The sequence below is a fragment of the Mustela erminea genome, chromosome 5, assembly GCF_009829155.1.
Source record: "Mustela erminea isolate mMusErm1 chromosome 5, mMusErm1.Pri, whole genome shotgun sequence".
In the NCBI taxonomy this organism is placed as follows: Eukaryota; Metazoa; Chordata; class Mammalia; order Carnivora; family Mustelidae; genus Mustela; species Mustela erminea.
The window spans coordinates 70,169,040-70,195,334 of record NC_045618.1 but is presented as its reverse complement, the minus strand read 5'-3'; the positions used below and the strand labels follow the sequence as shown (position 1 = coordinate 70,195,334).

The 26,295-nt window shown below is 37.3% G+C and overlaps 1 protein-coding gene across 6 annotated transcripts in view; it reads left to right on the top strand.

The window, feature by feature from the left end:
- Window positions 1-26,295, top strand: part of GABPB1 (GA binding protein transcription factor subunit beta 1) — a 67,725-nt gene that overhangs the window by 12,268 nt on the left and 29,162 nt on the right. For all 6 annotated transcript variants that reach the window (XM_032343706.1, XM_032343708.1, XM_032343703.1 and 3 more), the window contains exon 2: window positions 25,972-26,079. In XM_032343706.1, the coding sequence (XP_032199597.1) occupies window positions 25,972-26,079 (108 nt within the window). The remainder of the gene's footprint in view (window positions 1-25,971; window positions 26,080-26,295) is intronic.

Here is a 26,295-nt window from a genome sequence, read left to right as displayed (position 1 = left end):
ATTTACTTTTGTCTCAGCAGTCCTGCTTCAGGGAATTTATCCTACAGTTACATGAAACGAAATGATATAATTACACAGATATTAGTGCTTTATGCAGTGTTGTATATAATAGTAATAGTGTCCATCCATAATAAACTAAGACCTATCTCCACAATAGCATACTAAGCAGCTTAAGAAAATGAGAAAGCTGTTTAACTAATAGGAAAGATCTCCAGGATGTGTTAAGAAAAGCAAGTGGAGAACAGTGTATGTAGTAATGCTATCTTTTGATAATAATAGAAATAGTGGAAGGATACCCATGAAACTCGCAAAGGGGATTATTTGTGAGGGGAGTGATAATAGTGTAAATGCTTCCACTGAGACTTTTCAGTGTAAACATTTCTGGGCTTGGATTTTTGAGCTATGTAAAACTATTGGCTATTGAAAAAAAAGAATTTCAGAGAAAAAGATGCAGAGTAGACCTTATAGTATTTGATGACCAACTGCATGTAAAGACATGAGGAGCAAGAGAATGTTAAAGGACAGTTCTCAGGTTTCTAATTTGAGAGGTAAAAAGGGTGGTAGCAATATCAGGGAATATGGGAGGAAGATTAAGTTTTGGTAGGTGCTTGGGAAGTTCTAGACATGCTACTTGATGAATCCTTAGTCCTTAGTTTAGTGTTTGGGTATGTATATGTGTCTGTAATTCATGTGCTTTGGATATGGAACTTGAGCTTATTTATTTATTTGTAAAGATTTTATTTGAGAGAAAGAGCACAAGTGAGGTGTAGGGGCCGAGGGAGGGGGAGAAGCAGACTCCCCACTGACCAGGGAACCCGACATGGGACTCAGTCCCAAGCCCCTGGCACCTTGGAACTTGAGTTTATTTTAAAATGAATATTTAAAAATATTAATATTATATAATAAATATTAAATGATATTTAATAAATATTACATAGTCCTCAATAAGGTTATCTGGATGTCTCAGTTAAGTGCCTGCTTGCCACCTGGGTTATGATCGCAGGGCCTGGGGATCAAGCACCATGTTGGGCTCCCTGCTCTGCGGGGTGCCTGCTTCTCCGTCTCGTCTGCCCCTCCTCCCATGCACATGTTCTCCCCCCTCAAATAAATAAATACAAAATAGTCATCAATAAATATTTTTTATCTTAGATTGTAGCCATTGATATTCTAGGTTTTATGGAGAACAGCTTTGTAATGACATCATAATTTTACAGTTAAATAAGGACATTGGTATATACAGGTAGAATGTAGACAGAGAAATAGAGAATGTGTATTGATAAATACATAGCTTATGTGGGGATCAGGAACTAAATTTTTTTTTTTTTTTTAAAGACTTTATTTATTTATTTGACAGACAGAGATCACAAGTAGGCAGAGAGGCAGGCAGAGAAAGAGGAAGGGAAGCGGGCTCCCTCCCGAGCAAGGAGAGAGCCTGATGTGGGGCTTGATCCCAGGACCCTGGGATCATGACCTGAGCTGAAGGCAGAGGCTTTACCACTTAGCCACCCAGGTACCCCAGGAACTAAATTTATTAGTATGGTTCCATCCGATTTAATTATATCTTTTGATATCTGAAATTCAAAGAAATAAAGATAGCTTTGTATAACATACCCCAGTCATTCCAATTGATTTGAACGAGTTCTATTTCAGAATCTGATTTTGAGGCCTTAATTTATCTATATAACTTTTACCTGATTTCTATTTGGCCAGAGTTTTAAAAAAAAAAAAAAAGGGGGTGAGGGAGAAGCACAAATAAAACACATACATGCCAGGACTTGCAGATGGATTTAGTAAATCTTTTCTAGGTTTATGTTAATAAGGATTTGGGTGTAGAATAGCAATAAAATAAAGCTGTTAAGTAATTCTTGCTTGAGAATGGTTAAAAATTTAACCATTTTGTATCTGAAGAAAAGACATTTTGCTGGCAATAGCTTTCTTTTAAAAATTACAATAGTGGGGGCACCTGGGTGGTTCAGTGGGTTAAAGCCTCTGCCTTCAGCTCAGGTCATGATCCCCGGTCCCGGGATCGAGTCCCGCATTGGGCTCTCTGCTCCCCGTCCACCCCCCACCTGCCTCTCTGCCTACTTGTAATCTCTGTCAAATAAATAAAATCTTTAAAAAAATTACAGTAGTATTATATGTATAAACTTGTAACAGTTGGAGATGGTCTTGCTTTAGTGAGGGTGAAACTGTTTTGTCACCACCAACCTAAGATTACCTGTTCACCACTGTCTTTCTCCGGACTGCAGTCCTCTGGTGCTTTAGGAAACATAATTTGAGAAATGCTCATTTGGGATTGGCTACGGTTTGAGCTTAGATGGATTCTTAAATCTTGTGTATTTTTGGTGTCCAGTTGAGTGAAAGAATGGTAATAGCACAGTGTATAGCAATTAACTTTAAGAAGCATTAGTGTCCTCAGTCAGGGATATTTTACCTCTGAGAGACATTTAACAATATCTAGAGACATTTTTTTTTTTAATGTTATAAAATGGGGGACAGGATGGTGCCACTAGCATCTAATGTGTAGAGACCAGGGATGCTGCCAGATAACCTACAATGCACAAAAAAACCTACAACAAAGAATTGTCAGACCCACTATGTCAGTAGTACTGAGGTAGAGAAATCTTTAGTTAGTTGAATACCAACTATGTGTGCAACAGTGTTATAAAGTACCTATGGGTATAAATGGCACTAAAATAAAAGCCTTGTTTATAACTTTAAGAAACTTAAAACCTAGCTAAGGCATCTCGAACTTAGTCTGTGACTAAACCCTTAACACCTGACCCCCCCATCCCACTTTGCCCACCAAAATAATCCCACTTTTCACCAAATTATTCAAACCAAAAATCTAGATGTCACCTCTGACTCTTCTTTTTCTTGTACACTGATATCTAATACATAGGGAAGTTCTGTTAGCTCAACTTCAAAATAGATATTACCTCTGGGTAATGGTGGGCTAGATTATTTACCCATCCTCTTCTTGAAAAGAATTGAAAATGCTGGATAAGATCTATAAACACCACCTTAAGAGTTTTGAAGAACTGGAAAGATAGGGGAATTTGGTAAACCAGATTCTGGAAGAAAGCCCAAACCAAGAGAGGTTAGCAGAATATCTGGAGAACTGAAGCCACTGTTGGCCCGAGTATGTTTGCAGATTTCAAGAACTTTAGGTTTCTTTTCATCACACTTGTGGGGAGAGGTGGACAAAAATCAAGATTCAAAGCCTATCTGACATGTGGACATGTAAAGTTTTACAAGAGATCCTACCTAATTAGGCTTTGACTCCATATGTCTACACCTGCAGGAGAAGGATAAATCAGAGCTAATTCCTGTTCCCCTTTCATTGTTTACTTTCCAGCCAAATATGAAGGGACTGCATGTTGGTTTGGTGCTGAGCAGAGCAGGAGAAAAAAGAGAAAAGAAAGAAGTCTCTGTATAAAGTTGTGGCCATAGCCTAGCAAGGAAAGGGAAATTTAAACCATGACTTAATTTAGGGCAGTCCCTCATTTATAGTGTCCCCTAGGTGCTTGGCAGAAGCAAATGCAGATGTTCCGTGGAAGAACAGTTCTTCATTTTAGATGTCTCTACAAATAATTTTTTAAGGACACTGACCAGTACATGGTCAAAGATAAGCTGGCATACGAGGAGACAAGGAAACATGAACAGAAACAACAGCAGAAATAGTTATTTGTAGGCATCATTTATAGAATTAGAAGATACATGATAAAAGAACCATGCTTATGGGAGTCTGGGTGACTTGGTTGGGCGACTGCCTTCAGCTCAGATCATGATCCTGGAGTCCCAGGATTGAGTTCTGCATTGGGCTCCCAGCTCCATGGGGAGTCTGCTTTTCCCTCTGACCTTTCCCCTCTCAGGTTCTCTCTCTCATTCTCTGTCTCTCAAATAAATAAATAAATAATTAAAAAAAAAAAAAGCCATGCCTACTGTATTTACAGAAATGGCAAATACAAAGACAGAAAACATGAAACTATAAAAAGATATCAAAACAGGATACAAAAGTTCTGATGAGGGCTAATTAGGATAAAAATAAATCCATATCTAGACACATCATAATGAAATTGCAGAAAACCAGTGACACAGAGAAAAATCTTAAGACTATCTGGAGAAAAAGAAGGTAACCACCAAAGGAGTGAGCATTAGACAAACAGGTGACTTTTCAACAATAGCAATGGAAGTCAGAAGATAGTAAAATGATGTCTGCAATATGAAATGGGGGGGGGGGACGACCTTGCCAACCTAGAATTTTATATCCAGTGAAAATATCTTTAAAGAACTATGGTGAAATAAAGATATTTTGAGAAAAGCAGATTGTCACCAGCATCTCACTCATTAAAGATAATTTACACCAACACTCTTCAGTAGAAGTTGCTGTGATGACGGAAATATTCTTTATCTGTGCTGCTCAGGATTGTCTTAAGCCACATTAGGCTGTTGAACACTTGAAATGTGGCTAGTGTGATTGAGATGAAGTCTTAATTAAATTTAAATAGCCACATGCACCTTATTAGTGCAGTTCTATAGGATATACTTTGGGCAGGATGAAATTGATTACCATGTTGGAGGAAAGACTTGTATGAAGGGCTGAAAAGTAAAGAAAGTAATACGTGTTTGGAAGATGAAAGTGAATCTTGACTGCATACAACAGTAAGAATGTCTAATGGATTAAAAGACAAGGCAATAGCAGAAGGGGAATAAGTTGGATTCTAGGTTCTAAGGTCTTTGTGTTGTCTAGGAGGATAAGTTTTTTAAAACACCCTTTGTATGGAAAACTTTAAATATGTAAAAGCAAAAGAGAGTATAATGAACTCTCTTTTACCCACTTTCAACAATGATCAATTTAAGACTACAGTGGTTTCTTACACATTCCTCAGTATTTTGAGAAACACATCTCAAGTATCAATTATTTAACCCATAAGTAGTTTTTAATCTCTAAAAATATATAAACCTAAACTATACCATAATTATATCCAGAAAAAAATAAACATAATTCCCTAATATCATTACATATTTAGGCAGCGTTTACTTTTCCTTAGTTATCTGCAAAATGACTTTTTTTTTTTTTAAATGCAGCATTCACCTTTATTGAAATGTATCATGGAACAAAAAAAAAAAGGGAAGTACTGAATATCTAACAACAGGGAACTTTATCAGGTATTTCCTTAACACTCCAAGATGATTATTTTAACATTTATGATTTTTTTATAGGGCAGTTTTAGGTTTACAGCAAACTTGAGGGGAAAGTACAAAGATTTCCCGTACACCAACTGCCCCATACATGGATAACCTCCCCCATTATCAGTATCTGCCACCAGAGTGGTACATGTGTTACAATTGATGAACCTACACTGGCACATCATAATCACCTAAAGTCTGTAGTTTACATTATGATTCATTGTTGGTCTACATTCTTTTGAGTTTGGGCAAGTATCTCATACATGTGTCCCTCATTATGGTATCATACCAAATATTTTCACTGTAAAACTTAAAAAAGTTTTTTAAAAATTTACATTTAGTTTCTTCAAATTGGAATCCAAACAGGGTCCACACATTGTCATTGGTTGATGCTTGCTTAGGTATTTTAAAACAAGATTTTGATTAATTTTAGACTTTAATGCATGGTATAATTTCTAGGAAATAACTACAAGAACAAAAATAGAGTATGTAACTTCTAAATCGGTAAGAGAAATAGGTAAAATATTAAAAAAGAATCAGTCCAGAAGAAGACAGGAGAGAACCTGAACAGATAACGAATAGAGAGCACAAAATTCGATGCTAGATTTAAACTTAGATATATAATTAGAGGTAAAAAGTTTAAATGATTATGTAGGTATCATCCTAGCCTAAGGCAGTATCAGCTCTTGCCTGGAATAATTTCCTAACTAGTATTCCTGCCTCAATCCTTGCTTTCCTCTATGAACTACCAATATAAAACAGTAGTAATTTTTAAAAAATATAAATCAGCTCCTTCTACCGTCTTTTCATAATGGTACACATGAATGTCCTGGCAGATTCTCTCAAGAACATTAACAATGCCAAAAAGAGGCAAACACCAGGTTCTTGTTAGCCCCTACTCCAAGTCTTTGTCTGTGTCTGGTTTCTTTTGTTTTGTTTTCTTCTTCTTCTTTTTTTTTTTTTTTAAGATTTTTATTTATTTATTTGACAGAGATCACAAGTAGGCAGAGAGGCAGGCAGGGGTGGGGGGGGGTGGGTGGGGGCGGCAGTGGGAAGCAGGCTCCCTGCTGAGCAGAGGGCGTGATGTGATGCGGGGCTTGATCCCAGGACCCTGGGATCATGACCTGAGCTGAAGGCAGAGGCTTTAACCCACTGACACCCAGGCGCCGCCTTTGTCTGGTTTCTAACTGTGATGATGAAGCATGAAACGTGGTTACATGGGTGCATTTGAAATCATTGATGATGACAGAGCTGGGAAAATTGTTGTAAGCCTCAAGGGTGGGTTGAATAAGTGTGGATTGATCAGTCCCAGATTTGCTCTGCAGCTCAAAGGTCTAGAAAAATGGCAGAATAATCTGCTCCCATCCTGCCAGTATGGTGTCATTGTACTAAGCATTGTACTAATCATGGACCACAGAGAAGCAAGACAGAAGCATGCAGGTGGGAAAATCCTAGGATTCTTTTTCTAGGGATGTAAAACATATGTGCAAATAAAATGCCTTAATGGACAACACACACACACACACACACACACGTCACAGCACTCTCCTGTTTAAAACATTCCAACAAGTTCCTAGTAAACTCAATGAAACCCAGGCTTCTTACTAGTTCCAAAAAGCCCTGTGTGATGTGGCTCATGCCCATCTCTGTGATTTCATGTGCTGTCCTTTTTCTCCCTAACCCAGGGCCCTTATACTTGCTGGTCCATCTCCCTGGATCATGAGGAACAGTCAGAATTCCTAGTTCTTAAAACAGAAACCCCCCAAACCCCCAAACTTTAGTTCTAAAAACTGAAAACCATGTCTGGTTAATTTAGCAGAAAAGGAATTGTCACAGAAGAAACCATTACCAGTACTGTCATTGGAATCTGCTTCTACTCTTGCCATAATGGATTCAGTATACTTCCTGCCTTTTTTTTTTTTTTTTTTTTTACATTATCTTATAAGTTAAAATCCAGCATGGATGCTTTGGTGGAAGGAGGTCATAAGACTAGCTGTATGGGAGGCTGGGGAGGCAAATACTTAGCTTCACTAATAGGTGAAGGTTCTGGCTTCTTTCAGGACTCATCAGAGGGGAATTCCCTGGGCATATGAAAATGCTCTGATGCTGAGCAGCCAAAAGAGTGACCTTCTCCTTCGTGATGCTTTTCTCTGGAATCCTTCCTTGCTCTCCTTCCTTCCTTAATTCATATTTTTACTCAAATGTCCTCTCCTCAAAGAGGCCTTTCCTTAACTTTGTTTAAAATGGCAGTTCCCCATCTCTGATCTAGTATTCTCTTTTCTTAACGTGCCTTACATTTTCTTCATAGCATTTATCCCTACTGGTACTGCTATTATTTGTTGGTCAATTGATTTCTATGCTTCCCCCAAGAACACAAGCTCTGTGAGGGTAGGGACTTGTCTTTGTTCATTTTCTGTTGGCACATATATGCTCAGCAAACATTTGTTTAATGAATGAAGGGAAACAAGGACTATGGTATAAATCCCTGAGAAAATTTAAAGGGAAGCATAGAGGAATTAGCTCATTTAAGGAAGGCTTATTAGAAAAAAAGAAATGTTTGAAATGGGCTGTAAAGTACCAGATTTGCAGAGAAGATACGTAGCCATCAAAACTGGGCAAGTAGCACAAGGGAAGAAGGCATTGGGTCTGGAATAAGGTGAGTACATATTGAATAAGGAATAATTGTTTAGAATCTGACAGCTGCTGGGGGTTCCTGTATGAAGTGGGAGTTGAGAAAAATGGACGAGGTGAAGGTGCAAGGTTGGAGCAGTTGATGAAGGCCTTGAACTGTGAGGTGATCTTTTGGCTTGATTGCTAGATTGTAAAAGATTACTATTTAACTATGGTATTTTCATATAGTACTCTGCAGGTATAAAATAGAATGAGGTAAATCTCTATGGAGAATTTTCCAGTATATATATATTAAGTGGTGGGGAGAGCAAAGTGCAGAACAGTGTATGTAGTATGCTCTTTTGGTGTAAGAAGTGTGTGTGTGTGTGGGGGGTGGCGCGTGGGGGCCTCAATAGGTTAAAGCCTCTGCCTTCTGCTCAGGTCGTGATCCCAGGATCCTGGATCAAGCCCTGCCTTGGGCTCTCTGTTCAGCAGGGAGCCTGCTTCCCTTCTTCTCTCTCTGCCTGCCTTCTGCCTACCCATGATCTCCGTCAAATAAATAAAATCTTAAAAAAAAAAAAAAAGTGTGTGTGGGAGTAAGAATACATAAATTAATTCATTTCTTTTGCAAAAAGAAAGACTGGTAATACAGATCAGAAACTAATAAAATTGGGGCGCCTGGGTGGCTCAGTGGGTTAAGCTGCTGCCTTCGGCTCAGGTCATGATCTCAGGGTCCTGGGATCGAGCCCCGCATGGGGCTCTCTGCTCAGCGGGGAGCCTGCTTCCTCCTCTCTCTCTGCCTGCCTCTCTGCCTACTTGTGATCTCTCTCTGTCAAAATAAATAAATAAAATCTTTAGGAAAAAAAAAAGAAACTAATAAAATTGTTATCTGGTGGTGGGGGGAGAGGGTGAATGGGAAAGATGTGTAGGAAACAGGAATGGAAGTAAGATTTCTGAGTGTATTTGGTTTTTGACTTTTGAATTATGTAAATGTTTTACACATTCAAAAATTACAATTAAATGAAAATAAAAATCTCTAAAATTGAGAACAAAGTTGAACAAATGAACCTATGTGTATATCAAAATAGTTGCTTAAATACATGGAGGAAAACACAATCTCAAGTGACTTTTTTTTTTAACTTTGTATCATTTTCTGCATACAAAGTATGCATGTCTGTTTTATTTATTTTTTTAATGATTAAAAAAATTCTTTTTTATTTTTTATAAACATATAATATATTTTTATCCCCAGGGGTACAGGTCTGTGAATCGCCAGGTTTACACGCTTCACAGCACTCACCATAGCACATACCCTCCCCAATGTCCATAACCCCACCCCCCTTCTCCCAAGCCCTCTTGCCCCAGCAACCCTCAGTTTGTTTTGTGAGATTAAGAGTCACTTATGGTTTGTCTCCCTCCCAATCCCATCTTGTTTCATTCATTCTTCTCCTTCAAGTGACTTTTGAGCTCAGTATCAAATGGCATATATGCTAAGGACAAAAACTGAAAGAAATCTTAAACTTCACTCGTTTTATTGCTAGTTATAGTATTGGTATTTTTATTTTTATATCATTTGATACATGTTGTAGGTTAAAGCCAGTAAGTTTTTATGCTTATATGTTAGAAACCAATAGAAATGTAAGTATAAAATCAAAGAAGCTAAGCAAAAAGAATATAGTGATGTACTTGAATTATAGATGTCAGTTTGAATTCAGGATTTAATATATATATATATATATATATATATATATATATATATATATATATATATTTCTTAATTCCACCCAAATAATGTATTTCTTTATTAGCTCTGTCCACTGAAAGGATATAGAAACATACTATGTTACTTTGGTAGGTATATTTGTATTACACCAGTTTTGGTCTTCAAGTACTTCCATTTAGAATCCTCAAAGAAATGCCTGATTCCAGTACTGGGGCAGGGAATATACCTAGTGAACCTGGAATATCTTGTGCCAAAGCAAGAAAGCTTTCAAAGACACAACAAAAGCCTACCCAAAGAGGCCCTTGTTGACCAAAGTTGGGACAGTTTGAACATAAAGGAGAATAAGGAGAGTAATTTGAAACAATATATGACAATTTAAAAAAACAAGCCAAATGGAGATGGCTGTTATACCTATCCTTTTCTCTGAAAATTGGTAATTTAACATTTGAACTGCTTTTTTAGTAAAAATGTATTACAGTTAGTGAGGAATGCCAGATGATAAATATAGAAAGAATTACAGAATCAGAAAGTCACAATTTGTTACATCCTTTTATGAAATATTTGACTTAGGCCAGGATCATTAGTGGGTCCTGAAATTGTTAGGCAAAAGGTTCATTGGGAATTGGATATTTGCATGGTCCCAAAATACTCCACAGAGTACTAGTTGGTCTCAGAACAATAAAATTTTTACAGTGGAAGGATCGGGCTATTACTAGCTTAGTTATTAATCCTAGTATCACTAAAAATGAACCAGAAAATATGTTCTTCCTGATGTGATTCAGTATCAAGTATAGTGCATCAACTGAGGGGTTTTTGTACCAAATTTAACTTTTCAGACTAACTTTCAGTTTATAAGAAATATGGGTGATGAAAGAAATTAAGTACTACCTTGGGTGAAGCAAGCAGAAAAATACAGAATGTGAGATACAGATAAACTGGCCATTTAATGTCATGGGAGAGGAAAACAAGGGTGGGGTGGTGGGGGGAAGGGGAACTGTCCGAGAATATAATTAATCTAGATATATAACAACCAAATGCAGCATGTGCCAGCTGTAAAGTACATTTTTTTAGAAAGGAGTAGGATGAAGCAAGATGGCCAACTTTTAATTTAGAATGTGGGTGATGGGGCATATGTGTGTGTGTGTGTTTGTGTATACACACATATATTCATTTATATGCATACACATACTTTTCTATATTTGAAAGATTTTATAATAAAAGCTTAAAAATATTTTTCTGTTGATGGACACTTAGGTTTTTTTTTTTCTATTAAAAATAATGTTTCTGTAAATGTTCCTATACATGTTTCCTCTCTTTGCGTGTGTGTGTGTGTGTGTGTTAAGGAGATATGGCAGCTTCCTAGTAGTGGAATCCCTGGATCAAAGGGTAGACATACCTTCAGTTCTTCTGGATATCAACAAATTGTTCTTCAAATGGTTGTACGGAGGAGGACTTTAGATAAAGGAATTATGAGATATATGTCTTCTCTACTAGGTGATGAATTCTTCGAGGGTAGGGACCATGTAGAGAGATTCATACAGAAGTATTTGAATTGAATGAAATTGTATTTTAGTGAGATTGCTTGGCAGTAGGATGCAGAAATTAGAGTTAGGTCAGCCAGAAGGCTATTGTGACGTTTAAGGTATGAGGCAATGAATGTGTAAGACTAGAGGTAGTAGAGAGGAAGGGATGAATATGAGAAAGCTTGAAGAGAAAGGATCAAAGTTTATGTATTCTTATTGTTGGGGATAATTCACTGTTGTGAATAGTTTGTTGGCTGTATTTTATAGTAACTAGGTAAGTTATGCTTCCCTATTAATTCAAAATTATCTAGTGGCCTAGTTCCAATAGAGTTCTAGTCTTGTCTCCATCTTCTGCTTGTACTTTTTAAGCCTCGGTCTCTTCCTGTGATAAATCTATGTGACTAGAAGAGAATAGTAGTTGAATGGGGTAAAGGGGCAGTGGGTTGCAAAGAGAAGAACTTATGTAGTAGTATGGGTAGAATTTATGGGTAGCTTCATCCCCAAGTGAGTTTGTGAAGTTTTCCAAGGACAAAATATACCTTCCTATAGTTTTTAGAGGGAAAGTCTATCCAGTGTTATAAGAGGGATAATTCATCAGATACAGTTTTTCTTAGAGAATGTCCTATCTATATCTTATATTCAAATGTTGCAGCTTTTTGTAAATTCTAAACTTGGTGCCTTTAAGCAGTTTTGTTTTGTTTTTAAGTTTTTATTTATTTTTTGAAGATTTTTAAAATCTTTTTTTGGAGATTTTTAAAATCTTTTTATAAAGATTTTTAAAGATCTAAAAAATCTTTTTTTTTTTCCTAAAGATTTTATTTATTTCTTTGACAGACAGAGATCACAAGTAGGCAGAGAGGCAGGCAGAGACAGAGGAGGAAGCAGGCTCCCTGCGATCAGAGAGCCCGATGTGGGGCGATCCCAGGACTCCGGGATTATGACCTGAACCGAAGGCAGAGGCTTTAACCCATTGAGCCACCCAGGCACCCCTAAAAAATCTTATTTTTTAAAGATTTTTATTTATTTTAAAAGATTTTATTTATTTATTTGACAGAGACACAAGTAAGCAGAGAGGCAGGCAGAGAGAGGGGGAAGCAAGCTCCCTGCTGAGCAGGGAGCCCCATGCGGGGCTTGATCCCAGGACCCTGGGATCATTACCCGAACCGAAGGCAGCGGCATCAACCTACTGAGCCACCCAGGCGCCCCACATTTTTATTTATTTAACAGAGAGCACAAGCAGGGTGAGTGGCAGGCAGAGGGAGAGGGAGAAGCAGATATCCTGCTGAGCAGGGAACCTAATGTGGGGCTTGATTCTAGGGCACAGGGAGCTGAAGACAGATGCCTAACTGACAGAGCCACCTAGGTGCCCCAGGAAGTTTTGATTAATGGTTCTAGAATAGCTCTGTCCAACAGCAATATAATGTGAGCCATATATTTAATGTTTTATAGCAGCCACATTAAAAAAAAACAGATGAAATTAATTTTAATAACATTTTATTTAATCCCACATATCCAGAATACTACCATTTTAACATGAAATTGATAGCAAAGTTATTAATGAGATAGCTTACATTCTTTTTTTTGGTACTGGAGTTACACTTAAAGCATAGCTCCATTTGGACTGGCCACGTTTCAGTGCCTAATAGCATTATGGCTGGTGGCTGCTATATTGGACAGCTTAGTTCTAGATAAGAACATACTCACTTGAAACCTTTGAATTCAGTTTGGTACTTATTTGACCCACGGTCATTATGGTGACCATGAGCTGATCTTGCTTCATAAGACTGTTGCTGGTTATTAGATAAACTCTGGCTTCCTGTCCACATTTTTTATATCAATGTGGCAGGTGCAAGAGTGATTTTTGAGGGTCTCAGATAAAGCCATTATCCAGATTTACAGATTATGTTCACAGTTTTCCCTTTAGCCTGAGAAAACATAGAATTGGCCTCATGTTTTTCTGGATCAGATCTGTCAATTTGAGTAGCTGCCAGTAAAAAGAATATTCAGGAGAGATCTAATCTCATTCATTTGTGAAAAATTGAGTTATAATAAGGCGGAGAGGAATTCAGTGAGTATTTTATTAATTTTACTTCCTAGAATTTGTGAAGCTGTCATTTTAATTTGCATTTAAAAATTCAAATGTTATATGACTGTTGGTTATCCCAAGTATTTCTGGAGTTTCTGCTGTGTGTCTTATGTTTATTTATTCAACCAGTGCTTGTTTACCAGGCACCATCATTCAGGCACAGTGAAAACAAGTAGCCAAGTAAACAGGCACATGTAGTGTGGTCTGATAAATGCCATTATAGAAGAGAAACTTAAGATGCTAGAAGAATACACAGGAAGGACACTTCATTTAGTTTGGGGGAATTAGGGAAGGCTTCTCTGAGGAGAAAAGCTGAACTCTGAAGAACAGGTAGGAATAAATACAGCAAAAGTGGGCGTGGAGAGAAGAACATTCTTCCTGGCAGAGGGAATGTTTTGTATAGATGTCCAAAGGTGAGAAAAAAAGCTGAGTAAAACATGTCTGCAGTATAGAGTTTAGTGTGAGGTGGTGAGTGGTATAAATGTGGTGATGGCAACAGCTGCCAAATATGAAAGGCCTTGTATCTAATGGCAAAGAGTTTGATTTTATCTGAGGTAACTGACAAGGGGCCTGAATTCTGTTTAAGGATGACTAAGAAGTTTGGTAGCAGAATGGAGAATAAATTAGAGAAAGGTAAGACTGTGAAGCATAGACACTAGTTTAAAGTTGTTCTAGGAGAGAAAGGATGGAGGCGTGAACAAAGTTTGTGGCACAGGAGAAAAGACTGTCAACATTTATTTATTTATTTAAAAGATATTATTTATTTATTCATGAGGGACAGAGAGACAGACAGAGGCAAAATCCCTGTGGAGCAGGGAATCTGACACAGGGCTTGATCCCAGGTCTCCAGGATCACGACCTGAGCCGAAGGCAGATAGGCAGATGCTTAACTGATTGAGCCACCCAGGTGCCCCCAACAGATATTTACTGAAGACCGACACTCTATCATTGGAAAGACATAGAAGGATTTAAGAGACATTTAGGAGGTAAAAGTGACAGGTCATGACTGGACGAGGTGGGTGGAAGAAGGGGTCCAGAAGGATTCCAAAGTTTCTGAACTAGGGAACAAGCCACGACTTAGTTTGACTTTTGAAGTGCTTGGCATCTACTGGTAGAGGTATCTATCCAGTTGAATATTAGGGTCTATCTAGCTTGGATGGAGGCCGGGACTGAAGATAGATTTGGATGTCATCAGGTAATCATGGCTAAGAAAGATAAACTTGCTAGAAGATAGAACGTTGTGTTCCTTCTGGAGGTTCCAAGGGAGAGTCTGTTTTCTTTCCTTTTCTAGTTTTTTTCAAGGCTGCCTGCATTTTTGGCTGGTGTAGTATTCCGCCCCACCCCCCCATCTTCAAGGCTAGCAACTATAGCAACTTCAGTTCTCTCTTTCTCTCTTTCTCCTCTGATCTCTGCTTCCTTCTCTTTGATCCTGACCCTCCTCCATCCCACTTACAAGGACCCTTGTGATTACTTCAGCCCATCTAGTCGATTATCCAGGATCTTCCTATCTCAAGATCTTTCATTTAATCACACCTGGAAAGTCCTTTTTGCCACATAAGCTAACATTCACAGATTCTGGGAAATAAGATCTAGACATCCTTGGGGGGAGCATTATTCAGCCTACCATACTTCCATGTAGCTAGTAAAAAATATGTTTTTTTCTGTGTGCTTTAGAAAGATGTCACTGATAAAACAAGGGGATCCCTGTTGAGTGCAAAGAAGCAAGTTGCAAAACCACTATGATATGATCCCTTCTTTTGTTTTTTATTTGTTTGAAAAGAAGCGTTGTGCCTGTGTGTTTTTTTATAGGCATAGAAAAGATTTAGAAGGCTACACACTAAACATTTAAATAGTGGTTATTTCTGGGGAGTAAGACCAACAGGAAATGTGGGGATGACTTTGAATTTGAGTGATACATTTTTTATATAAAGTGAACATATATTTGTTTATTGTACTTTTATTTTTATTAAAGTATACACATATAAAGTTGAAAAGTAAAAAATACAAGATTTATGGTCAAAAACAACAACTTGTGTTATTCCTTCCCACCCCAGAACCTTGTTCCCAAAGGCATCCATTCTCTTTTTGCTGTTTTTTCCCCCTAGTACTTCCCTCCATATTTCTAAATAACCTGTTTATGCTCATTATTGATTTTTCTCTCTATATATATATCTTTGACTTCCCAGTTATGAAGATGAAGCTTTGGCTGTCTTAAACCAAACCACCTCTAAGCATATTTTTCCTTATTCTTCATTTTTTAAAAATATTTATTTATCCATTTGAGAGGGGGAGAGAGAGAGAGAGAGAGAGAGAGAAGGAGTATACGCATGAGCCGGGCTTGGAAGTGGGGAGTAGGAACAGAGGGAGAGAATTCCCAAGCAGACTCCCCACAGAGTGGGGAGCCCAGTGCAGGGGCCCTGGTTCCACCACCCATGAGATCACAACCTGAACTAAAACCACGAGTTGGACACCCCCCACTGAGCCATCCAGGTGCCCCTCACTCTTCATCTTCTTAATAGAAGTACACCAAAAATTTTGCTTGGATTATTATTTGGGGGTTATTGCAATCCTGGAACTACTCTTCTTCACTAACCCATGCCATGTGTGTAAACTGGGATTACATTTTCTTTCTTGTGTAGATTTTTCTTTTTTTTTCTTCCCTCTGAAAAAGAAATTATGTACTTTTTTTTCTTTTGCTTACTGTTCTTGTATCCATCATTAACCCATGTCAGATTCCCCACTGGAGATCCCATTCTTTTCCTGGGAGTCTTATCAGCCTTTCTTTTCCTTGGAGACCTCCTTCTGGAACCTCTGTCCTCTGGTTCCAATCTGGATTTGCTTTCCAGGTTTCTGGTACAGCACCTCTTGGGGTCTCCTTTATTATCATCTTGGGGATCCCCTTCCACTCTAGTTGTATTGGATCCCTTATTTCCTGAAGCCCTTGATTCTAGTTTTTGTTTATTCCTGGTCTTGGAGGAGTACATCTTCTGGTGGTTTTCTGGAACAAGGGTCTATGGGAGATGATTTTTCTTTAGAGACTTGGTTTGAAAGTGTCATTTTTAAGTTAAAAAAGGTAAAAAGAAAAAAAAGCCCACTGGACAAAATGGAAATGGGAGAAAATTCCAAATATACCAGAGTTCATATGATTATTTTTTCTTCAAAGGAATTGCAGAGAAAGAGACTTGAAGGGCATGTTCTTTTATATCCCTGCAGATTCCCAGTGTTCTCTAATTTAGAACACAAGAGTTAAGAATATGGGTCTTATCTTTAGACTAAAACTAGTGCTCTTTGGTAAGTCCTTTTATTCTTTGTCTCCTTTGCAAAGTGGAGACCATAACTGTTGGGGTAAGTCTGTTTAGATTATATGATACTAGGTAATTATTCAGCAACATGCCAGGTACTAGTTTTATTATCCAAGTTATTGTCTTTTTTTCTCCCTTGGCTTAAAATAAGATTTTATTTATTTATTTTAGAGAGAGAGAGAGGGTGAGAGCGGGGGGCCAGAAAGAGAAATAGATTCCCTGCTGAGTAGCGAGCCTCTTGACGTGGGGCTTGATCCCAGGACCCTGGGATCATGACCTGAGCCAAAGGCAGAGGCTAAACAGACTGAGCCACCCAGGCACCCCTATTTCCTTGCGAGAATGTAGGCAACCAAATTCTCATGCCCAAGAATATTTTCGTATGTACAGTTAAACACATGGTTATAATACACTTAATTTTAGAGTCACCTTTTACGCTTTTACTATTAAAAAATAACTTTCAACATCTAATTTCTTACATTAAAAATGTTTTTTATCTATAATCTTATTTTGGTGAAAAGCTTTTTAATAAAAGGTTTCTGTGCTTATTCATGTATTTTTAACTAGTATTCTTTACAACATTTTACTTGTCTGATTTATAGATCTATTAAATGCAGGATATGAGATATTCCTTTTTTTCCATTCATTTTTTCACTGAAATGACATTACTAGATGCAACAAATTTCTATTACTATTAGAAACAACTAAGAAGAGTTTATTTTTAATTACAGGAGTAATATATGCTCATTATAGAACACTTATGAAATAGAGAATAAATAGGAAAAAGGGAAAATTTCTGATTTTCATTATCATGGTATATTGTATATTGCTTCTGGGTGCTTTTCTATGCACTTTTTACATAGTTAGGATCATGATGTGTATTCATTTTAGAGGCTTGATTCTCATACTGTTGCGTATTATTTATAAATAATCTTAAATGACTGTAGTACTGGTTATCTTTTAGACATACATACTGGAATATTTACAGATATTTGCTTCAGAATGTGTGTGGGTGGGAAATGGGTTGTCAATAAATTGGTAATATTGAAGCCATTTGGTGGATGTGTGGAAGTTCATTATACTGTTGTGCCTGTTCTTGTATTTGCTCAAAATTTTCTGTAATTAAAAAAAAAAACTTGCAGTATCCATTATGATCTATCTTAATTTCTTTTTTATTTTTTTTTTAAGATTTTATTCATTTATGTGACTGAGATCACAAGAAGGCAGAGAGGCAGGCGGTGGTGGTGGGGGGGGGGAAGCAGGCTCCCCACCGAGCAGAGAGCCTGACGCAGGGCTTGATCCCAGGACTCTGGGATCATGACCTGAGCCAAAGACAGAGGCTTTAACCCACTGAGGCACCCAGGCACCCCAATTTCTTAAAAAAAATTTTTTTTTTTAAAATTTATTTGACAGAGCATAAGCAGGGGGAGCACAGGCAGACAGAGAGAGAAGCAGGCTTCCTGTGGGGAGGGAGCCTGATGATGTGGGGCTCTATACCAGGACCCTGGGATCATGACCTGAGCTGATCAACTGAGCCACCCAGGCACCCCTAATCTCTTTTAGCTATTACCTGTATTAGGGCATTTCAGTTTTTCCCTGTTTTAAATAACATTACTTTGAATATGTTTCAGATAGTTTCCTTGTGATAGATTTACATGAGTGGGATTATTAGGTCAAAGAGTATGATCATCTTAAAGGCTCTTGATGCATATGTAGTACTAAATTGCTTGGTAGAAAACTTTAGAAGAAGAGTTTTAATGGATTTGTAGTTGTTCTCATTGAGCATAGGAATGATATTGCAAGTTTATGCTTAAGTTTTTAATGAGGCAATCAAGGTTTATTATTAAGTGTATTGTAATAGGATTATATTTTCTAACTTTATTTTCATACTCTTTTTTAGGAGTCTTAGTAACAATTCATATAGAATTAGTACTTTACAGTTTTATAGAGAGTTTTCATTTCCAGTAGATACTATAATCCTCAAAACAGCTCTGTGAGCTATTAATTATAGAAATTCAATACAAAATAGACTGTAAGTTTTAAAAATATAAGTATAGGGCACCTGGATGGCTTAGTTGGTTAAGCAGTGGCCTTTAGCTCAGATCATGATCCCAGGGTCCTGGGATCAAGCACTGCATCAGGCTCCCTGCTCAGTGGAAAGCCTGCTTCTCCCACTCCCTCTGCCTGCTAGTCTGCCTACTTATGTTCTTTTTCTGTCAAATAAATAAATAAAATCTTAAATAATAAATAAAAATGTAATTATGGTTAGTAATTCCTGTTACCACTAGATGGCTCTCTCAGCATGTACTTTTAAGGAAAAGGATCTAGTTTGTGGATGTTTTGAAATTCCCCTGTAGATCTAAAATTCATATTTTTGAAGTTAAAAAAATAATGGTTTGTATCAGATTGTGATAAAAGTTTTGGAAGTAGTAAAAAAAATTCAGGACGGAATTTGTTACAGTGAATTTTTAGATTACTTTTCTTAAAAGGAAAGGGGTATTAAATGGGATGGCATTCAGTGCCATACATACAGTGTTTTTTCAGTTAGTATATTTAACATTCATTAAAATTTATTGAATTGGGGCGCCTGGGTGGCTCAGTGGGTTGAGCCGCTGCCTTCGGCTCAGGTCATGATCTCAGAGTCCTAGGATCGAGTCCCACATCGGGCTCCCTGCTCAGCAGAGAGCCTGCTTCCCTCTCTCTCTGCCTGCCTCTCCATCTACTTGTGATTTCTCTCTGTCAAATAAATAAATAAAATCTTTAAAAAAAAATTTATTGAATTGAATTATACCTCTTTATTTTTTTGGGCAAAAGTTTTTTGCCATACCAAAAAAGCAACATTTATTGCTAGGCCCTTATGTATAGATTTAATGTAAATCTAACTCTTTATCTCTAAAGAGTTAATGAGCAAAGTTGATTGAGGGGGGCTCTATCTGGAGCTGTGGTCCCCTCAGTCAATTTGTTGTCTTAATGCAGTTGCGTTCCTCTGAGAATTAGAATTATTCTGTAGTGTGTGTTGTTCCCCTTAAGTGAGAATCAGAAGTTGAAATTGCTACATTTTGTTATTTTCAATGTTTTACAATTTACTAATTATCTTGACAAAAACAGTAAGAGTGCCTTTGATTTCTGTCTTATTTGATCTCATTTGTATTTTCTTCCATTGATTTTTCAGTCTTATTAAATCCAGTGCTGGCTTCCTATAAAAAATGTTTGTATTGCCCCTTTTACTAACTTGAAATGAAAACTATTACCTATCTGCATAATTTCAAAAAATCATTAAAATATTTAATTATAGAGGAGAAATGGAAGGAAAGCACTTTTTAAAAAAATATTTGAGAGAGAGAGAGAACGAGCATGCACACAGGAGGAGGACAGAGGGAGAGGGAGAAACAGACTCCCTGCTGAGCAGCGCCATGGGGCTCCATCCCAGGACTCCAGGATCGTGACCTGAGTGGAAGGCAGACAATTAACTGATTGAGCCACCCAGCCGTCCTAGAAGGAAAGCACTTTATTAAAATTGTATATTTCAGTATGTAAATCCTCGAGCAGACCACCCTGGATGACACAGGAGATTGTCAAATGCTTGCACCTATACATAGAATCACTGTGAAAAGCGATAAGCTGGGAGAGATGATTGATACATGTTTTATATTGGTGATTCAGATAACAAAGTGTCATCAACATTTCATCAACATTGGTGACATGATTTTCGAAAACGATGAACAGCTCTTAGTAAAGTTTGGACCAAAACAAGTAGATTTATAGTAGGGTTGCATTCTGGAAAATTGTAGATACATTAATAATTATGAAAAAATACATTTATTTACCTATCAGTTAAGTTCTAGCCTTAGATATATTCATTGGACTGTTTGAAAATCACCCAGAACATGTGACAATTCTTTGCCATACTGGATTGTTCCCTGCATTGCTGGAACTCTAGTATCCTAGACACATGCCCTTTTAATGCTAATAGAGCTTTCACCCCACTCCTCCCTGCGTCAGACTCCCCAAAATGCCTCCGTATATATCCAAAGGGCGCTCTAGGGGGCAGTACTGCTACCATTTTGGGATCTGCTTTAAAAGTATTCAACTATTTTTTTTTTTTTTTTAAGATTTTATTTATTGGGGCGCCTGGGTGGCTCAGTGGGTTAAGCCTCTGCCTTCGCCCCAGGTCATGATCTCCGGGTCCTGGGATCGAGCCCTGCATTGGGCTCTCTGCTCGGCGGGGAGACTGCTTTCCTTCTTCTCTCTCTGCTTGCCTCTACCTACTTGTGATCCCTGTCAAATAAATAAAATCTTAAAAAAAAAAAAAAAAAAGATTGTATTTATTTACTTGACAGAGGGAGAAAGATCACAAGTAAGCAGAGCAGCAGGCAGAGAGAGGAGGGGAAGCAGGCTCCCCGCCGAGCAGAGAGCCCAGGACCCGGAGATCATGACCTGGGGTGAAGGCAGAGGCTTAACCCACTGAGCCACCATGGTGCCCCATCAGCTGTTTTTTTACTACATAGCTGTGTTGCTCATGTAACTTTTTTTTTTTTTAAAGATTTTATTTATTTATTTGACAGAGAGAGAGAGATCACAAGTAGGCAGGGAGGCAGGCAGAGAGAGGAGGAAGAGAGAGAGAGAGATGTGAGAGAGATCCAGATGTGGGGCTCGATCCCAGGACCCTGGGATCATGACCTGAGCCGAAGGCAGAGGCTTTAACCCACTGAGCCACCCAGGCGCCCCATGCTCATGGAACTTTAAAACCACAATAATTTAAGTATCCTGAGTCCTTGATGTGTTTTGAATAATTAAGAAGTTAACAGAATTGTAATAAAAGTTGTTTTAAGTGCATCATAGTTTTCTTGCCATTCTTGTAATCAGATCAGTAATGCTGTTTTAAAGTACCCAATATCATGCATTTTCTTCATTTTTTCTACTTTTCCTGTTTAGTAAGTCAGTATATAACTTTCTTTAATGTCAGCATTTAGTTAGTTGATAATCATACAATGTAATTTGTCTCCTTAAAAAACTAGTTTTTGAATTAGAAAGATAATTTAGTAACATTATAGAAACTTTGTAAAATGGAAGAAAAATTTCCTATAATCTTGTTACTCTAACAGTTGTTGGTATTTTTTGGTGTTTTGTTCTCTGTGTATTTTTGACATTCAAGAAATTAGTTTTGTATCTTTTTATTTAATGTGGCATAGCTTTTTTTTTTTTTTAAAGATTTTATTTATTCATTTGACAGAGAGAGATCACAAGTAAGCAGAGAGGCAGACAGAGAGAGAGGAAGGAAAGCAGGCTCCCTTTTGAGCAGAGAGCCCGATGCCAGACTCTATCCCAGGACCCTGAGATCATGACCTGAGCCGACGGCAGCGGCTTAACCCACTGAGCCACCCAGGCGCCCCTAATGTGGCATAGCTTTTTAATGTTATGTAACGTTCTTTCTTTCTTTTTTAAAGATTTTATTCATTCATTTGACAGAGAGAGAGAGATCACAAGTAGGCAGAGAGGCAGGCAGAGAGAGGGGGAAGCAGGCTCACTGCTGAGCAGAGAGCCCGATGTGGGGCTCGCTCCCAGGACCCTGAGATCATGACCTGAGCCGAAAGCAGAGGCTTAACCGACTGAGCCACCCAGATGCCCCATGTTATGTAACTTTCAACCATTAAATTACTGTGTTTTGTTCGATTAGATTCCACATTTTCCTTCATCTAGGTTGTTTACATGATACAAATGATTATATATAATATATGTAGATTTATGTGTATATACATGTATACACGTATTGATAAATGTTTCAGTATATTTTTATTTTTTCTTTAGAGTACATCTCAGAAGTGGGATCATTTATTGGCCGTTGGGCTTGAACATTTTGGTAACTTTCATGCAGTCAAATGCTCTACCCCTGAGCTATACCCCCTATTTTGGTAACTTTTATGTATTGCTAAATTGACATTTTAAAAAAGCTAATCCAAGAAACCCTAGCTGATCCATATATATTGCTATCAATATATATAAGATGTCAGTATATAAAAGTATTAGTCTCACCTCAACCTTTTTTAAATTTAACTTTTAAATTATTTACATTTATTTGACTCTTAGTGATACTGAACATTTTTTACATTTGTGAATTATTTCTGTTTTCTCTTTTGGAAAATATATGATCATGTCTTTTGACTTTTTTCTTGAAGATTGAATTGGATTTTATTAAGTAATTCATGAACTGGACTAGTAGAAAGGAGCTCTGAGGAGGTGTACAGAATGGAAGGTCTTGATAGGATAGAGGGTGGGCAAGGAAGTTATTAGCAAAAGAAAAGATTGTTCCTGGACAAGACACCTGTTTTTTTTTAGGCAGGGAGGGAACAGCACCTCACTAGTGCCGATCAGAAAATTTCAGGTTGTCTTCTAAAAAGGTTTCCTGGGACAAGTTGAAACTGTACTGAACTCTTGGTTTGCTGTCGTGGGGAGCAAATGACTCCAATGTGGGCTTGGTTTTTTCCTTTTTTCTTACTTTTAAAAGTTTATTTGTTTACATAATCTCTACCCTTAACATGAGCCACAGGCCTCTGAGCTCAGGCTCCAATGTCACATGCTCCTCCTCAGACTGACTGAGCCAGGCTTCCCTGGGCTAGGTTCTTTTGTTTTGTTTTGTTTAAACATCAGGTTGTGTATTTGTCATGGGAGTAAATCTGATTTAACAGGGTAAATATACCCACTGAGCTGTGGAGGGAGGTGTCATTAGCCCACATAGACCCAATCAGTCACCCTACTCTCAAATTTTAAGTTTAGATTTCATTTTAGAAGCAGCAGGTAATATGCAATTGCAGAGGCCTTCCTGGGGCCCCTCCCATTATGTTTCAGAGACATGCAAATTTGGACCCAGATGATCCTAGGCTCTTCATTATTATTTCTTGCTTTGTCCTTTTACTGTTGCTCTGTTGGGTTCATGGTGTTTGTTTGTTTTCCCTTCTCATTTTGAGTCAGACCTTTTACATAATAAAAATTATTGGGACACCTGGGTAGCTCAGTCGGTTAAGCTGCTGCCTTCAGCTCAGGTCATGATCCCAGGGTCCTGGGATCAAGTCCCGAATCGGGTTCTTCCTCAGTAGGGTGCCTGCTTCTCTCTCTGCCTCTGCCTGCCACTCTGCCTTCTTGTGTGTGCGCTCTCTCTCTCTGTCTCTCTCTCTCTGACAAATAAATACAATCTTTAAAAAAAATTTTTTTATGTTTCTTACATTCATTTTTGTGGCAGACATTCCTTTGCTGTCTTTGATTTTATTTTTGTTTTTTAATACATTGAAGTTTCATTATCCACCCATAGATGATAGTATGTGATATCAAGGAAGTGTTGGAGAGTCAAGAAATCAGGATTCTAGAAGGAGATACTTAGAATACATATTATATCTGACAAAGCACTCCTATGCAGAATGTATGTTACGAATACTTACAAATCATTAAGAAAAAGGCAGACAACTCAGTTTCTAAAAATGAGGAAAAATCCTAAACCACTACCACAAAGATACCCAGATGTCTAAACCATCTGGCAGTATGTATGCTGAATGAATGCAAACTGATTTTGTATTACCTGTATAAGACATAAAAGCGTATATTTTGGGTGAAGAATTATTTTATTGTAAAGCCACATTTATATTAAATTTTGGTCATCCAAGTGTACTTGGTGTGTTTGCTAGTGTGGCCAGTTTAGATTTTACTGTACTTTTGTGGAATTAGGTCAGTTTCTTTTTGCCTTATCCTGCTTTTCATAGGAAATGATTACAGGTTCTTTGCCTTTTGACTGTGATGTAAATTTTACTGTCTAGCTGGCATATTTCCTAGGAAAAATCCTTCATTAGAGATCAGTAATCTCTTTAGATCTTAATGCCTTTAGCATGATTAAGGAGTATCCTGGGTTCCAGTGACTCAGTCAAGGTATGAGAGAATGGGAGGAAAACAGAAAGGATGAAAGTGTTGTGTCACATGAAAAAAATACATGTAAAACCTGCTACATAAAACACATAAATTCGTGTGGTTGTTTTTCTTCACCACCATGGGATATATTATGAATTCTTTTTATCCTTATAAATGGAATAATTACAAGAAATTCTTTCCTGCTTGTAACAAATGCCTGTTTTGGACATATTCATCTCACTTTATCTTGTGCAAGTCTCCCAACATTGTCATCTGTTACTGGTTACTCTATGTTTGGTTGTTCCCATGTTCTCGAATCTACTAACAAATATAGTAATGCAAACATAAATCTGTTCTTTCAAGGGATATATCTAGATATATAGATACATATATTTTAGTCAGCTCTTTTACATTCCCTAACACTTTTTTCTAATTATATAATGCAGTCTATCCTTCCTGGAATCAATAACTTCTCTAATCTCTAACTCCCTTCTTATATACATACATACATACATACATACATACTCCTCTCTCCTTCTTCTTGAATAATAGGTGTTCATACAAGATTTGAATATACTAATCAACCTGACATAAAATTTCTTTCACCTTGACTACTTATCCAACTTTCAAAGGGTATTCCCTTTTTGAGGCAAATTCATACCTCAGGCACATTTTTTTCTTGTGTAAATCTAGGGGTTCAGTATCTTCCCTTCCTCACAGCTCAACTTCTACCTCTTTGCCTTTGCTGAGGATACTATATAGCATTAATGAATAGTCTTCCAGCTGAATAGTCTTCCTGAATTTGGGACCTTTCTTCTCAGAACCATCATCTCTTGAATTTGAGCATCTCTAATACATTCAAATCTCTTTTCATCTATGTACTCTTGTCATGATCTTTCCTTAACATATATTTCGGTATTTCTGATTCAAGAAGACACTCCCCCGCCCGCACACACCCCAGACTGTCAAACACACACTCACACAAACTTTGACTTGTGACATTAGTCTTTTCAGGTATCTTGAATTCAAGATACAACGTTGCACTTACTTTCTAGCTTCTCAGTGAAACACATAGCCTATTGATAATACTGTAAGACTTTCTTTGAGTATTTCATTGAATGTGAATTTTGTCCTTTTCCTCCAGAATCTGAATGTGTATTGACTGTGCAACAATTGAAAATATTTGTTTGTAAATTCTGAACACATTTTCTGATTTACTGTTGCAAAAAACAGCTACAATATATTTATTATAATTTGCATCAGTTACAGAGGATAGTATCTCATACCTTTTTTATGTTTACTTTTATGAAAATCTTTATTGCTGCGCTCCTCCAGTGAAAACAGTTTCTTGCCAGTTTTAACTATTAGACAAGCCTTGTCTGCTGCTTACCTCATTATCTTTACCAGCTATGTTCAGAGAATTCAAACTAATTTTATTATCCTAGCTAAAAACTTAATGAGAAAGGAAAATCTGTTCCCCAGATTCAAATACAAATTGCTTTTGCATGATCTGTAGTTTGAAATTAACCGTATCACAGACTTTTAAAGGGATAATTGAGAATTGGTATTAATAAAGATATGTGGGGGGAAAGTCATGTAATAATATATTAATAGAGATGTTAAATTCATCTTTGTTTTGTTTAGATGTCCCTGGTAGATTTGGGAAAGAAGCTTTTAGAAGCAGCACGTGCAGGTCAAGATGATGAAGTTCGTATTTTGATGGCAAATGGAGCTCCTTTTACTACAGACTGGGTAAAGAATGATTTTAATGTTGTGCTGGTTTTTTTTTTTTAAATTCCTCTCATTTATTAGTTTTTCCAGATAAAAATTCAGTCCGTATTGTGTTTATATGTGGCAAAAATTCACTTTTTTTGCAAACTGTAGTTTTAGAATTATAGCCATCATTTAAAGAGAATATTTTGTATTTTTATGTATTTCATATTATATATATGACAACCTTATTCAGGT